Genomic DNA, 15,239 nt, shown 5'->3' with positions numbered 1-15,239 from the left:
AGCTTATCTGCACCCTCTGTCTTCGAAGATATCTTTTTCTCTAATTTTCCAATTGTGATTTATGGCACTAACGTAGGTATTACCATGGACTGAACAAGTACAATATTCCAGTAAAAGTTACTTTGTCGTTAGGATTGTGGTCATGCTTAAACATACATGTGTACTGTGAAATGAAAATCTGTCTAATAGTCAGACATGTTATACTTTAGCAACACAATAATTCAGATGTTCATTTGAATAAGTAATTTCTAATGTTCTGCCCTCCTTGCTGAGTAACTGCCATGTGCTTCCCTTGATGCAACCTTGTTGGTTGGTATCTTCTCAGCCCCACCAGCTCCTTGTGTGCCATATATCCAGAAAAGCAGGAAGATACATTATTCACAATTAAAAATAACAGTGTATTCCTTTTCATATGTGCTTCCTGATAAATAGAAGGAATAGCAACATAAATAGCAATAGAGTTTTCCAGGTACGAGTATGTCAGTACATCTTTTTCTGCAGTATAGATACTTCTTAAAAATGGTACATCTTGTAATTAAAGACAATTTCAAATAAGACAAACTTTCTTTACTAATTAGATTCATTTTCTAATTAGGATCAGTGCATTCACTGAGCCAACAGTGAATACTGTATGTTCAAAGCTAGCAGATTATCCTATTTTTACCACTTGCGAGAAGGACCCATATGGCATTTTAGTGAGACCGTGTGCAGATCTGGCCTTGTGGCTGGACTGCAGACTCCACAGTTATATTTCAAGGAGTAGAAATGTCCATCTGATGTACAGTGGAAAAGGGCACATTTTGTAAGATCCTGTTTACCTTCAGGGAAGATCAGTTTTTCAAGTTACTAAATTACATACTTGAAAATAGGCTTTCCTGAATGCAGATAGAAATCTGAGTTTTAATTCTTCCATTGTGTTATCTAGCTCTTACTTGCAGAAAGCGTGGTAAATCTAAGCATGCTCCATATTCTTACTCATGTAGAACTTGGTGAATTTCCCCTCACAATAAAATGACTCCATGGGCTTTAATAGAAAAGGGATATTGTAAAAATGGCCTTGTTAGTTTATTTTGTATCAGAATAGGAATTGTAATCTTCATTTTGTTACAGAGAATTTGAGGATATTCTTTAAGACCAAGTCTCTAGTCCAAAATCACGTACATATTCCTAACTTTCTGCCCATAAAAGAAATGCAATAAAGCATATAGTGTACTCTTGTAGGATAAATAACCAAAGACGATGTTAATATCCCAAATTTAGCAGATAATATTGACGAGGAAAGTTATTTAACTACTTACATGTAACTACTTACCTAAATAAAACAATCCTATTTTTACTGTTGTAAGTAACAGAAAGAACAACACCTTATGGTACTTCTCTTGGGCCACTGCCTGCATTCAGTCTCTAAACAAACTTTTGGTAAAACAGGTCCATGTGGATTATCCTCTGGGGCATTATGTGTTTGTCCTAAAAACTACTGAGTGTAATATTTGAATTGTTTGTTTTTTTTTTCTGTCACATTTGTATTGACTTCTAGGGATGCAGAGCTCCTGAAAACCCTGTTCTCCAAGCTTGTTTATGTGTATCGAGCGTTGCAGTTTTCAAATTATTTCAAAAACACGGATCAAGTTAGAACAATGTTTAAATATATACAGCTTTCAATATGAGTATTTAAAATACCCAGTCAACATTAATTCAGTCTCAAAAAAATGATGTTAAAATGTAGCCACTTAGTTTAATGATTGAACAGTGTTCTATAACCTTCGGATTTTGTGTAGTTTGGGCTTTCCCTGACCAGTTTGGTACCTAGGTAGTAGGAACATACCTTGTAGTGTGCATGTAAATTTTTTTGCAGTCTGTTCCATTTGTGTGATCTTGTCTATGTTCTGCAAATGCTACAATTTAGCTGCTATTTAGATCTCCTGGGAAGAACACCAAAACTTCAAGTCCTAAATTACAAAACCTTTAATTGAATTCAAAGTGGTATTTGGTAGTAAGTCACAGTTGGACTGTGACTTGAACTTGAAGCCTATGCAAAATAGGTTCTGCTGGCAGATGTTACCTGCGTAGGGCTGTCGCTACTTTGCAGTAGACACGAATAAATTCCAATACAGTTGTTTTTTTTAACAGTTCTGTAGCTCTTGTGAAGATTTCAAATTTTATCTTTGAAAAAACTCATAAGATCTAAGTGGTTGAATTTGTAGTTCTTTGGGGGGGGGGGGGGGGGAAGGAAAGGAGAAGCCTGAGACTTCAACACTCCTTTCAATAGCCAAGCACTGAGTAGCTGGGGGGAGAGACCTGTCTTTTGGGGTTGGGAATTGGTTGGCAGTTGCTTAAAGGTCCTATTGTGTGCCACAATCCCATTGAATTCAGTGAAGGCAGATCTCCAGTGATGATTCTGCACTGTTCTGAGCTCTTGCATTTGTTATGAGTGGCCTTTAAATGTTTCCTTCTCTTCCAAGCTTGGCACTTGCAGCTTGCTTGTGAGAATATATGTGCTTTTCAAGTTGAGCACACATCTATTTGTGTGCATGTTTTCAAGATTAGAAACTTAAATACAGCTTGATGATGTTCTTTTCTCTGTTTTGTAGCGCACACTCAGCACTAAGTAAAAGGTTTTTCTTGCTGTTGCTGGATATGTGAAGAATTATAAAGTATGTGTTGAATCAATGACTTTTCCTTTCTGCTATAGGATCTTCTCAGATGCAGAGTTTTGACATCAGGAATTTTTGAAACCAAATTTCAGGTGGACAAAGTAAATTTTCAGTAAGTATATCCTCCTTTTTTTTCCTTTTTTTTCTCTTCTTAATACAGTATAGACAAGAACGAGGCAAAATTGGAGGAAAGAATACCGTGTAATCCTTGAGACTCTTTTTGTATTTCTCAAGTTGATGTTTAATTGAAAGCAAGTGTTTTCTGATCTTTGTATTTAGTAGAAATATTTTAAAAAGAAATTCAAGTTGGCATGCGATTTTCTGCTTTCATTTTAGATGACAAAGAACAAAATATTTTTAATGTTTTTACTAATGCCTTTTCTATTTGATTCAGTGCTATTTTAGATAGTAAAATATTTTACCAAAAGCTTTGTACAATACCTAAGAGCAGAAAATATATGCTCTCTGTATTGTGCCAGTTTAGAAAGATTGTTTGACTGTGATACTTCTTTCAATAAATGACTTGTTGCAGGACTTTTTTTTTTTTTTTTTATGTTGTCTTAGTTTGTAAGGGTGAAAATGAATCTGCAATGCACATGCACCAGAATTTCTTACTCTTTATTTGTAGATATTGGTGAGAGCAAACGGTTGTATTTTGCAATGAAAGTTCTGCTTGCATGTGTCAGTGGACCATTACCTGTTAAGGTTCTCAGAATCTTCAATTTCTTTTGGCTTCTAGGACATGGAAGTCCTAAAATTTCTTACGTGTTCTGTTTGCATTTGGGTGGGGGGAAGTATTGTGACTCATTTTATGCTTTTTTTTTCTTAGTATGTTTGATGTCGGAGGACAACGAGATGAACGCCGAAAATGGATCCAGTGTTTTAATGGTATGATTAGAATTTGTTTTATAAAACACTTATCCACAAAATCTTAACGTGCAGTCTTATGTCATCACTTTGTGAAAGCCATCATCTTTTCCATGTAGCTTGCTAAGGAATTCTCTAAACAGTCACACAGGGTGGAATTTTTCTTGTCATGTAAACTTCTCTAACTGTGGGCTTTAGGGAGAATGTCAATGGAAAGGAATTAAAGCTTGGTAACCTCACAGTTTGTTGATCTTCGTCAGCTTCCCTCCCTTCATTTAAGTAGTTTTTTTGTTGGAGTGTTTGTGCGTTATTTGTCAACTGAGTAAAGATGGAGAGATTCTGCCTTCAAAGTGAAGGTTTACATGTGTTCGTGCATATATAACAAGTACAGTTACAATATAATTAATGTAGGTATAATATCAGAATGTCATATTATTGTGCATAATTGCATCCCCATTGTTATGTCATGGGTGCTTCTTTCCAAATCAGCACCAGCACACTCATGTGGTAAGACGTTGTAGGGAAAATTTGTCTTTTTAGACACAGTGTAACACATGGGAAACAAAACACTAGAGTATCGTGTAGTGTAGCCCCAAAACAACTCTTGGGAAAAAATTATGATGAAGTTTATAAATCTGCACCTTTCTAGGGAGCCACGCATGTTTTGTCAAAAACAGACATAAGGGAAAGGTCCTTGCTGAAAACATAAATCAATATCCTCGGTTAAATAACCTGCTAGTTTCCTTAGAATGCTAACACAGCACCAAACCAGGTATGGGTAAGACCTGAAATCTGTGCAAGTATTTTGTGAGCTCTGGAGTCTGAAGAGTGAGGTTCTAGTCTGTTTATTTTAGATGATTATATTCTTAACTCCCATACAGTTTAAATTAGATAGCTTTGTATGTATCCTAAAGTGTTGCATGTATTTCACTCTATCTCTGCTTAGATATGAAACCTTTCTACATACAAGTTCTCTTACAGTTGGTGAAAAATATTTTCTTCTTTTTCTCTGTTGTTTGGACAAAATATTTATGAAGCTATGCTAAAGTCTGTCTTTTTCTAGAAAAGTTATAATGAGATCGTACAGCAGAGATAAAGTAGAATGCAACTTAGAACTCATTTCGCTACAGTGGCTGTCAGAGTACCATCTGAACCCTCTCAATATATGTGGAACTACTGTGCAATATTTTCGTCTGTGCTATTTATAACAGACTTGTTTGGTTTTTACCTCTGCTCCTTCCTTTTCCTGTTACCTCATGATCTGACTCATCTCTTCTGCTGTTGATGTCTGAGGCAGATGAGCTTGGAAGTCAGTGTAAGAGGTCTGGAGCAGCACAGCCACACAGAAATCAGAATTCTGTCATCCTATGAATAGATCCCAAGAAAGAGATCAGAGCCTTTGAGTACACTGTACAACGAACCACGAATGTATAGCAACCTACTATTCTTCTTACTACTCTTCACACAGATCAAAAGTGCTGTTTTCCTGGAGTGCAACCCCACTGGCCTCCGTGTCCTTTCCTGATTGCTCTGAATTGCTTTCTAAATTTCTGTACAGTTTTTTGAGTCTCCTTTAAATTATCTTATTTGCGTTCTTCAGTTTTTCGCTCTTGTTTCTATTCCTTTCGTTTTTATAGTTTCTATCATTGTTTCAGCTTCTGTGGCCTGACACTTTCCTATCACTAATGTGTTTTTTTTTTCAGTACTTAGAAAGTGTAGTCTATAACTTTCCAGTCTGGTCTCTTAATAAAGCTGAAAATTCAGCAGCTTTTGGTTGACCTCTAGAATTCTTGGATGTTTCTTCTGAAGTTTGGTATTAACTGATGGATATTTCTTGCTTTAGATGTGACTGCTATCATATTTGTGGTGGCCAGCAGTAGCTACAACATGGTTATACGAGAGGACAATCAGACCAATCGGCTTCAAGAAGCACTAAACCTCTTCAAGAGTATCTGGAACAACAGGTCTGTGAATTGAGGTTTTGTTGTTAATATCACATAAATCAGTAATCCTAGTGAAGACTTGTTACAGAGTAGCCTACGTTATTTTGCTTCTTCTCACACCAGCTAAGCTAGTCTTTGATCACAGCTGTTTACTTGCTTCATTAATGTCTCATACACTCTAACTGAAAAACAGTCTGGAGAGTTACAAATTGGTAGTTGCCCTACGGAGGGTGAAGTAATTAAAGCAGTGGTAACCACTTCTTAATTTACTACTATAAGCTCACCTATTTGTTGCAGTTGGATTAACAGTAGAAAGTGGGCAAATTTCATTGCCCACATTAGAACCTTGTAAACCAAGCTTGGCGTGCGTACACCCTGAATTACACCACTGGATTAAGGTGTAAAAGAGAAACCTTTCACAATTATTATAGAGTGTCATTTGAGTATGTTGTCTCCAGAACTAGATTATGTGTTAGTTTTGATGGTTTGTTTGCTTTAATAAATGATCCTAGCTATGCCATCTCAGAGTGTCTGGCTTCAATTTTCTATAGGTGGCTACGGACCATTTCAGTAATTCTTTTCCTGAATAAACAAGATTTGCTAGCAGAGAAAGTTTTGGCAGGGAAATCTAAAATTGAAGACTACTTTCCAGAATTTGCTCGCTACACTACACCAGATGATGGTAAGATTTTTAAGTTTTATCAGCAATTCATCATTTTGTTATTAATCACATTTTTAATGTTTTTGGTATTTTCAGCTAAGACTTGAAAACTCCAAGTATAAATACTCCTTCACTGTTTTTCAGCCAGCGAGTAATGTTAGTTTTAGAGTATGAAGGAATGGCAAAAAGCTGCACCAGGGGAGGTTCAGGTCATTAGGAAAAATGTCTTTACTGTGAGGTTGGTCGACACTGGAATAAGCTTCCTTGAGAGGTGGTTGATGCCCCATGCATGACAGTGTTTGAGAGGCATTTGGATAATGCCCTCAGTAATACTTTTTAACTTCAGGTTAGCTCCAAAGTGATCAAGTAATTGGACTAGATGGACTTTAGAACTATTCTATTCCATTTTAGGTATTAATAATGGGACAGTCCTCTTTTATGCATGTAATATATTAATGCCAAAATCCTGTTTCTTTGCTGGTAGACTACAGTACAGCTTACACTAATACTATTGGGGCAGTCCTCTAGTAATCTTTAATGAATACCAACAGAACCAACTTTGACCCTCATGTCAGAAGTAGTTACCATAAATCAACAAACTGATCCTTTTTTTAAATAAAAAGCCTATAATGAAGGGTCTTCCTCACAGTACTGTGCAAATATGTACATCTATACATGAACGGACCAGTAATAAATATAATACAGTCATTTGTCATTACAGTTTACCTGTAACATCACTAGTACTCTTCCCCAACTATTGCAGTGTGAGACCCAGTAGTCACAAGAGTGGACTCCTCTTTGTTGTATTTGCAATCATTTTTCTTACCTGACAAATGTCTGATACTATGGACACTGTAATTCTCCTTCGTTCTACTGTAATCTTGCTGTTTTAAATATGTTACGCTTTGTTTTATCTCATAGTTTTGAAAAATATGTTTCTATCACATATGAGCAGAAAACAGAGCAAGTTATGATTTTTAGGCGCTGTTGGCAAAAAACCATCTGTTTTAATGAGATGCTTATTTTATTATTAATCAGCAATACCAGAGCCTGGTGAGGATCCCAGAGTTACAAGGGCCAAGTATTTTATTAGAGATGAGTTTCTTGTAAGTATTTCCTTTCCTTCAGTATTTCTTATGTGATTCTTCTCAAATATAAGCTTTTAGATACTTTTTAATATTGCAAAATGCTGCTATGTCTTGTGTAATTTATATTTAATGTCTGCACTGCATAAAACAGGTTTAAGAGCTTTACCACTGTTTGTTAGCTGCTCTTCAAGTATGTTTGTTGACATGGTACGTAATTAAACAGCAAAAGCATTGGTGAGAATTAAGGAACTTCAGATGAAGAATAATGAGTGAAACCTTGCTGCTGGTAGTGGGGCCAAGCTTTTATTCCATATATCGTTTCTAAAGACAAAGACTAATGAAAATATGCATTATCTGCAAAATATTAATGTTCTTTTGATGTTATCTTTTCCATTACTAGTCAACTAAAGCTACACTAGACCTAGGATTTTTAAAGTATTATTAAATTTAATTGTAATGCTGAGCATGGCAATGAAGTTATTGACTCGTTTTAAATTGGAACAAAACAAAATTTGAAGAGAGGCTTTTTATAAGTGTAAAATGGGGCTAGAAAGCTTTTACAATGAGGCAAAATCCCACTTTTTTTACAGACAACATTCACTAATGGTTGTGCAGCTAAATTCACCAAATGTGCATACAAGTAATAGAACTTCCATGAGCTCCCTTTCCACTGTGGAATTCCCCGGAACTCAGTGCCCTTCTCACCATGTAATTCCGATCATTTTAATTTTCATGTTTTAGTTGAGAAAGTGAGAAATTGTGGACATTTTGCCACTTAGTTACACCCTTTGAAAGCTCAGCTTACACATTCCTATCTTAACCTTCATTCATCTGAGGTGTGAGAACAAGTTTTCAGTTTTCCCCAGCCTTATTGTAACCCAGTATCTCTCTATTATTCTTAACAGAGAATCAGCACAGCAAGTGGAGATGGAAGGCACTATTGCTATCCTCACTTCACGTGTGCAGTGGATACAGAGAACATCCGGAGGGTTTTCAATGACTGTCGGGACATTATTCAGCGCATGCACCTTCGCCAATACGAGTTGTTGTGATGGAGAGCACTTTTTTCTGTGTTTTGGACTCCTTATTCCTTATTAAAAAAGAAAAAAACACCCTTGCCCACAAAGGGTGGAAGAGAACTGTTTGAATCTCCCATTGATTTGCACCCCTCAACTTTTTCTCCTTGCTGGACAATAGCAGCACTTCTAAGCTTGCTTCTGTACCCCTCGGACAGTTTGAGATGGCCCCTAACACTTAAAAGGCCATTTCCATGAGGACTCCCTAACACTGTTATTAACGAAAAAAGAAAGAAAAAAAAAAGAAATAAAAACTAATTAATTAAAAGTCCTGAATGTGGAGCACCTGAAAGAATTGGGGATTAAAATTTAAAGCATAAAACAAAAATTGGGGAGAGAAAACTAGGTAATTTAGCACTGTTGTGGGCATAATCATGTAACCCGTGATCTCCACTTTGTATCATTCACTGCATCAGACAAAGAAGGTGCCAAGTCACAGACCAAGTTTGAAGACACACTTGAGTTTGGTTCTCTGACTGTAATGTGGCTTTGAACGGAAATACTGACAATTCTACAACAGACCTAGACAGTGCAAAAACCAACTGCTACCTTTCAGAAGGGTATTTTTAAATCCAGTCTTGGTGGTCTTAAGACAACCATGGACATTTACGAATTGAACTGCATATGGCCTGTGATTGCAGAAAGAGTTAACCACACACTGTTTTCAGTTTGTCCACTGATGATCCCGTCTGCTATAAAAATCATTATCTGGACTGTAGTCCTCACAGTCTTTCCCTTCTTTTTCTTCTTCCCTCCCCTCATTTTTTATTTTACTGCTGGATTATTATTCTTGTACAGACTGTAAAATGTATTATTTTGTACAACTTTATTGAAAAAAAAATAACTTGTAGAAGATCTTTGTGCCTTGATTATGGCTGTACCTGTACAATGAGCTAAGATGTAAGTATGTTTGATTGCGCTGTACAGCTTTGTCAACCCTATCTGCAGCATTAGCTCAAGGTAGGGAAAATTTATCTGTAGTTTAGTTTTTCTGGTTTATAAAAGAAGGAAAAATACTGTTTAGTAAAAAAAAGAAAAAAAAGGAAAAAAAAGAAAAAAAGGAAAAAAAAAAAGAAAAAAGTACAAATTGTGCAAACTTAACCACTTTAAAAGTGAGGTCTTCAACAAGTGACCAGATGTTGCAGCATCATGCTTTTTAATTTTAGCTTTAATTCATTTAAATCTCTATCCAAATGCAAAACATGGCTTGTTTCTACATAAACCAAATTTTGCTACAAATTATAAATGTTAGTCTTTGGTCATTCATAGTCCTTTTTGCTGAAGACAAAAACAGAACAATAACAAACACATAGGGCATCATGCAGGTCTGGTGACCATCTCTAGACTGGGCCAAATACCCCACCAACCTCCACTTACACTGCGTGGGCATGATACTACCAGAATGACAAGGTGTGCACTGCCCTTGGATTTGGCCACTGAATTCCAGTTTCAAATGACATTTTTATTTCTCTTTTAATAAAGAGATACTTTAGAACCTTTTTTGTTTTATATTAACTATATAAGTAGCTTAAAGTGAAGATGTGTGGATTTTTCTTAAACTTGAATAATTTATGCAAATTATATGCTTAGAACAACATGTGGTACAGTAAAAAGAAAAAGAGCAAAAATCACTGTAGCAATAAGAGAGCATGTAATTTTAGTAACTACTACACTGCTTTATATTTTATACCTAGGTGTTTTATGTCTCTGTGAGTGTGTTACTTTTTCATGTGTCTAAACCTACGTGTACAATTTGTACAGAGTCAGAAATTACAACTGTAATAACACATCTAGAACAGTGTTAGCCTATATTACTCAAGCATCCCTGTTTCCCCTTCATTTACACCCCTAAACTGATCTGGATCTTAATGCAGTGACTTTAAAAGGAAAACAAACAAAAATACTTGCCTCTTTGCCTTTCACACTAGCTTCCCTCCATCCAAGATCCCGTGTTAAGTTTCTTTTTTGGGAAAAGGTCCAGTTTAAATTAAATTAGGGTGTGGTCAGTGGTGTCTGTGCAGCTAGATTTGCTTCAGGTATCAGATGCCTTTAATACTAAGAACTGAAACTGTTCAGGATTGTGAGTTTTCATTGCTTTTGTGGCTAAACTTTTAAATGAAAATAAATTGCCTCATCCATTTTCAGGTATGTTAAGAGCAGTTGGGGACTTGATGGATTTAATGTCCCAATCTCTCTCAACTCAACATTAGAAGTGATCTTTCAGAAGACACTAAATTTTCTAAAAAATTCAGCTGCAGTTGATACTCATTTTTGAAAAAGGATCTTTCCTGTTCACACGTTTAAGAAGTTGCCACCTAAACTTCATAGAACTGTGAGAGAGAATGACTGAAAATGGCCCCCTTTGATTTAAGAATGTATCCAGTGCCTGTGGGCTAAGGGCTGGTGTTTCCTATAGGTAAAAATGGGGGACACGTAGTGGAAAGGAAATTCATTGTGAGCCTTAATTCCAGTTACAGGAGCCAAAATCTTTAATTGAGTGCCAACCCTTATTTTCTTAAGCCTAGTAGGACATGGTGTAAGCACCAAATTTATAAATGGGGAAAACTTGCAGTGGTGTAAGGAATGTAATCTCTCGTTGAGAGAAACAAAGCATCTCCATTAAAAAATAAAAGTAAAAATAAATCAGCTTCTTCCTCTAATAATGAGAAGGGTACATAATAACAATGAGCTATATAAGAAAGAAACAGTTTAAGAAACCTTCCTATAAAGCTTTATATGAACAGAAATGCTTAGGGGACTTTTTTCCTTTCTTAAGTGAGGATAAAGGCAATTGTTTTGAATATGGTTGAGTTGCACAAATATGGAGTGTGTGTGTGTCTTAATGTCTCAGTATTGCCTTTGTTAGTCTCTTTATTAGTCCATGCAGTTTGGTGGCCTGGTAAATGCAAGTCTTATTTTTAACAGCTTTTTTTTTTTTTTTTTTTTTTTTTTTAATACAAAAAACATAAAGCTTTAATGCTTGCTATTTAATAAGTTACTGTGTTTTCTTATGTCTTTCTAATTTAGTGGCCATAATTTGCAGTTAATTGAACCATTCCAACCTAATGCTTACCCGTATTTCCTAGTTTTGTTTTATTTATTTATTTGAACTTCTTGTTTTCATGATTGAGGACTTTCACTTCTGTCTCATTCATCTGTTTGGAAACTTCTGACCTTACAGCCAAAACTTTACTCATTCTACTCAGTATTCATCGTGATGCTGAAGTGTAAGATACCTGCAAATGTAAACACTACCACTTTATTAATAAAAGCAAATACAGTGTTTTAGGGCACATTTGCATCACTATAGTTGAGGTTGTGTCAGTATTTCCATTATAAACCCATAGCGGGTCTATATCTTGGCACTAAATTGCCCTAAGCTATATCTTTGCCATACAAGGCTTCTGCTCAAGCATGATTTGGTGGGTTGGTTTTTAAACAGTTTCCAACACAAACTCTTGTTTCTGTTTTAAGTTATACAACTGTTTTGTTGGATGGGGGTTGGTTTTAAAAAAACAAAACAAAACAAAACTGGTTCAAGATTGTTTTTGGCACTTCTGTAACTCAGAAATGGTTTTGATTTAAAAACATAACCTTTGGCAAGCCAGTAACCTACAATATGGTCTGATCACTTTGGGTATTTTGTAAAAATAATAATAAATCGTAGAGATGTTGTGGTTTCAAAATCAGCTACTGTGCATTTGCAGTAACTTATTTCAACCCAAGAACTTTTAGCAATTTGTACATCAGTACACATTCAGCAGCCAGTGTGATGCAGCAGAGTAGTGATATCTCCTGAAGGATTTTTTTAAAAAATGTAGAGAGATAAATTGACTATAGACTAAAAAAAAAAGGTTCAGCTGCTTCCAAAAGCATTAAAACCTGCTCTCTGAGAGGCTGAAATGGGAGATCTGAAGTTGTTAGGAGTAGACTTTGGTGCAAAAGCATGAAGGCATGCTGGATCAGTTGTCAGAGATAGGAGCCCTAAGGGCTTATCTTTATTTATCTAAAAACTATTTTGAATCGTGGCATTGAGGATAGGATTTAACCTAGAGTATGTCATTAGCTCTAGAGGAACTGAAGCTATGTCTGTTCCAGTATGTTGCACATAATTAATACCTGCAACATAATTTACCAGTAAATCCATGCATGAAATACTGATGTTCATCACTTTAAAATCTGCGCGCCTTGTAATTAGTTGTGGTACAATATTCCTGTAAAAGATGTAGGCTGTTTTGTGTTATATCCTGTTTTCAAATGTGAAGAATGATGTACCAGGAAAAACCAAAGGTCTAAATATGATTACACAGGAAACGGACCACAGCTACGGAGACAGAACCCGTGTCATCTGAGCACCAGGCCAGTGCCTTAGTGATAATGCTATTGGTGATTGGTGCCATGCACATGTCTAGGACGGATGACGTTGCTGCAAGATACAAAATGATGTAATGTATTCTGGAAGAGACTAAGTTCTCTTCTTTCCCCCAGCTGTGTCTAATATACTATGTGTGTCTCTAACAATGCTGGCACATAAAAAACCTCTTCCATGGTGGTCGACGATAAAATTCCTACTAACTGTACAAGTAGGATCAGGGCCATAGATTGCTATCAGTGGAAATCTCACTCAGGAGCAGATCCTCATCCCTGAAAACATGTTCAGTTTGTGTAACAGTAAAAATATTTACGAGCAAACATCTGTTTGCAGTCCAAAACCAAAACTGTACCCTTCTTCCTCAGCTGGATATTTTTGATTTTTCTTCCACTGGGAAAAAGTCTTTCTGACAATCTTTGAAGTGTCTTTGTAAATAAAATAAGCTACAAAGGGGATTTCTGAACTTCTGCTGCTGAAAGCCATGAAAAATCTCCTCTCTGCTGACTGACGAGATAGAAATGCCAGGAGTGAACCGACTTTAATCCTCGACGTAACCAGTTGGATTAAATATTGGAGATGGACGTCTCTCAGCTACTATGTTGAAAAAGTGCTTCAGAGTATTTTACTGTATTGCAGAGAATGCTAAAATGTTAGCCATCAGTGCTGGCTTCATAACTAATTGTTTTCAGTCCTGATTCTCATGTTATTAAAAGTTAAAGCTGCTTTTTACTCGGTCTACTTTTAATGTACTGAGCTGAGCAAAATGGGTACAGTTTAAAGCACAATTCTATTGGAAACAGCAACTTGGGGAGGAGCTGGCAAGGCCCTCATCTCTTGTTGCATTAAACATATAAAAATCATGAGTTGTTTTTTTCTAGCTTCTGGGTTCTATGAACGTAGCATGGTTCTGTGGAAAAAATAGAGAGTTCTTCCCTAGGTAAACAACAAAAACAAGTGCTTGCTGATACCTATGCAATAAGGGTAACAGATCGAGTATGTAATATAACTTTTTTTTTAAAGAAAATATTAAAATAGAATCTTTTTTTTTTTTTTTTTTTTTTTTTTTTTTTTTTTTCACCTAGGAAATCTGCCCCTAAAACCTTTGATTTAATGGCAGGAAAAAATAAAGCCTTTAAATGTAGTCCCAAATCTAAAGAGAATCATCAAATTTTGAGGGAGAAGACGCCAACCCTAAGGGTTTTATCTAGCATAACAAGCTTTCAGAGGCTGGGGTACCAGTAGACAAATGTAAGCAAATTCAGAATTAAAATGTGAATGTATCTCTTCACTTTAATTTATGCACTTATTTTATTAAATGAAAGCATAATACTTTTGTATGAAATAAACTAATACTCCAGCCTGTACAAAGAACAGGCTTAGGATGGAAGTAGTAATCACGGGAGTTCTCTCAGTTCTGGTGTTCTGTTATGCAAACTAATAATGTTTTTAGGCTGTGGATTTTATATGAATTGTAGATAGTGAATAACTGTTTCTATTTATAGTTTTCCTGTATTTGATATGAATTTGGAATTACTATTTTTACAACAAAAATGCTAGAGTGCCAGTAGAGATCAGGCATTGAAAAGAGCTGTATAAGGGTTATGAATCACATCATCAGGCTTGTGAAGGAAGGCTACTTGGAGAGGGGTTCCACTCTGGTTAATTTCCAGTATGTTATCAGTTTTCTGTTGGCAGTATCAGAAGAGCTTCCATAAAAAGGCAAATGGAGAGGTAGGGTGATAAAACCAAATACATGTAAGACTTCAAAGTATTAATGAAAAGTGTTTTAAACTTGCATTAACCCTAGAACCAGAGGAGACAGCGTCTCTTTCCTGAAGTATGTGTGTGATGATTCATTATGTATCTCAGCATTTTTAATTTCTGATCACTTTTTACTTAAAGGCAAAACATCCAAACTGAAGTAACGGATTTGATGAAGGTTTTGGTGCTAACCTTGAGTTCTGTTTCCCACAGGGCAAGCTGTGCTGGGTTTCAACAGTTCATCTGTGTAAGGGAGCCCGGATGCCCAGTGCTGCTGCAGGCAGTGGCTCTTGTTAACATATTTGTGGTTTCAAACAGGAGCCTACAATTTATGGTTCTGCCCAACATCATGGTCCAAAGACTGCTACCTTTCAATTCAGCAACTCTACTGTCCCTGTCTCCCCACCCTGTCTACTCTTTGTAATATGTATGGTTGATAAGCAAGAAGAGAGCAGCTGTAAAGAAAAAAAAAAAAAAAAGTTATGAGACAATCTCATTGTAAGTACAAAGGAACTAGGGAAAGCTAGATAAAAAAGGCTCCTAAATTCATCACCTTGGACATTTAAAAATATTTGGGAAATTCTTCATTTCCCAGGTACAAGTGAGCAAGTTTGGGATCTTTACATAACTTTTCAAGGTCAGCAAATGTATTTAGCTAAAAGGCCAGGATGTCTCCATCTAAGGAACCACAAAAAAAAATGCACTTACAGAACAGGGAGAAGTGAAGTGTAAGCTTAGTGTTTCCAATGATCAGTATGCAATTAAACTGTAGAGTTTGCTTTGAAAAAAAATGTTTCCACTATAAGCTTATGTTGAA

The 15,239-nt window shown here is 36.0% G+C and overlaps 1 protein-coding gene across 2 annotated transcripts in view; it reads left to right on the top strand.

The window, feature by feature from the left end:
* Nucleotides 1-11,240, top strand: part of GNAS (GNAS complex locus) — a 150,080-nt gene extending 138,840 nt beyond the window's left edge. For both annotated transcript variants that reach the window (XM_082773468.1, XM_082773469.1), the window contains exons 7-12: nucleotides 2,693-2,766; nucleotides 3,484-3,542; nucleotides 5,365-5,485; nucleotides 6,016-6,146; nucleotides 7,164-7,231; nucleotides 8,119-11,240. In XM_082773468.1, coding sequence (XP_082629594.1) covers nucleotides 2,693-2,766; nucleotides 3,484-3,542; nucleotides 5,365-5,485; nucleotides 6,016-6,146; nucleotides 7,164-7,231; nucleotides 8,119-8,265 — 600 coding nt within the window. In that variant the 3' untranslated portion in view covers nucleotides 8,266-11,240. The remainder of the gene's footprint in view (nucleotides 1-2,692; nucleotides 2,767-3,483; nucleotides 3,543-5,364; nucleotides 5,486-6,015; nucleotides 6,147-7,163; nucleotides 7,232-8,118) is intronic.
* Nucleotides 11,241-15,239: the final 3,999 nt, after the last annotated feature.

The sequence above is a fragment of the Aythya marila genome (genome assembly GCF_965140915.1).
Source record: "Aythya marila genome assembly, chromosome: 16".
Lineage (NCBI taxonomy): Eukaryota > Metazoa > Chordata > Aves > Anseriformes > Anatidae > Aythya > Aythya marila.
This window is presented reverse-complemented; position numbering and strand designations above follow the sequence as displayed.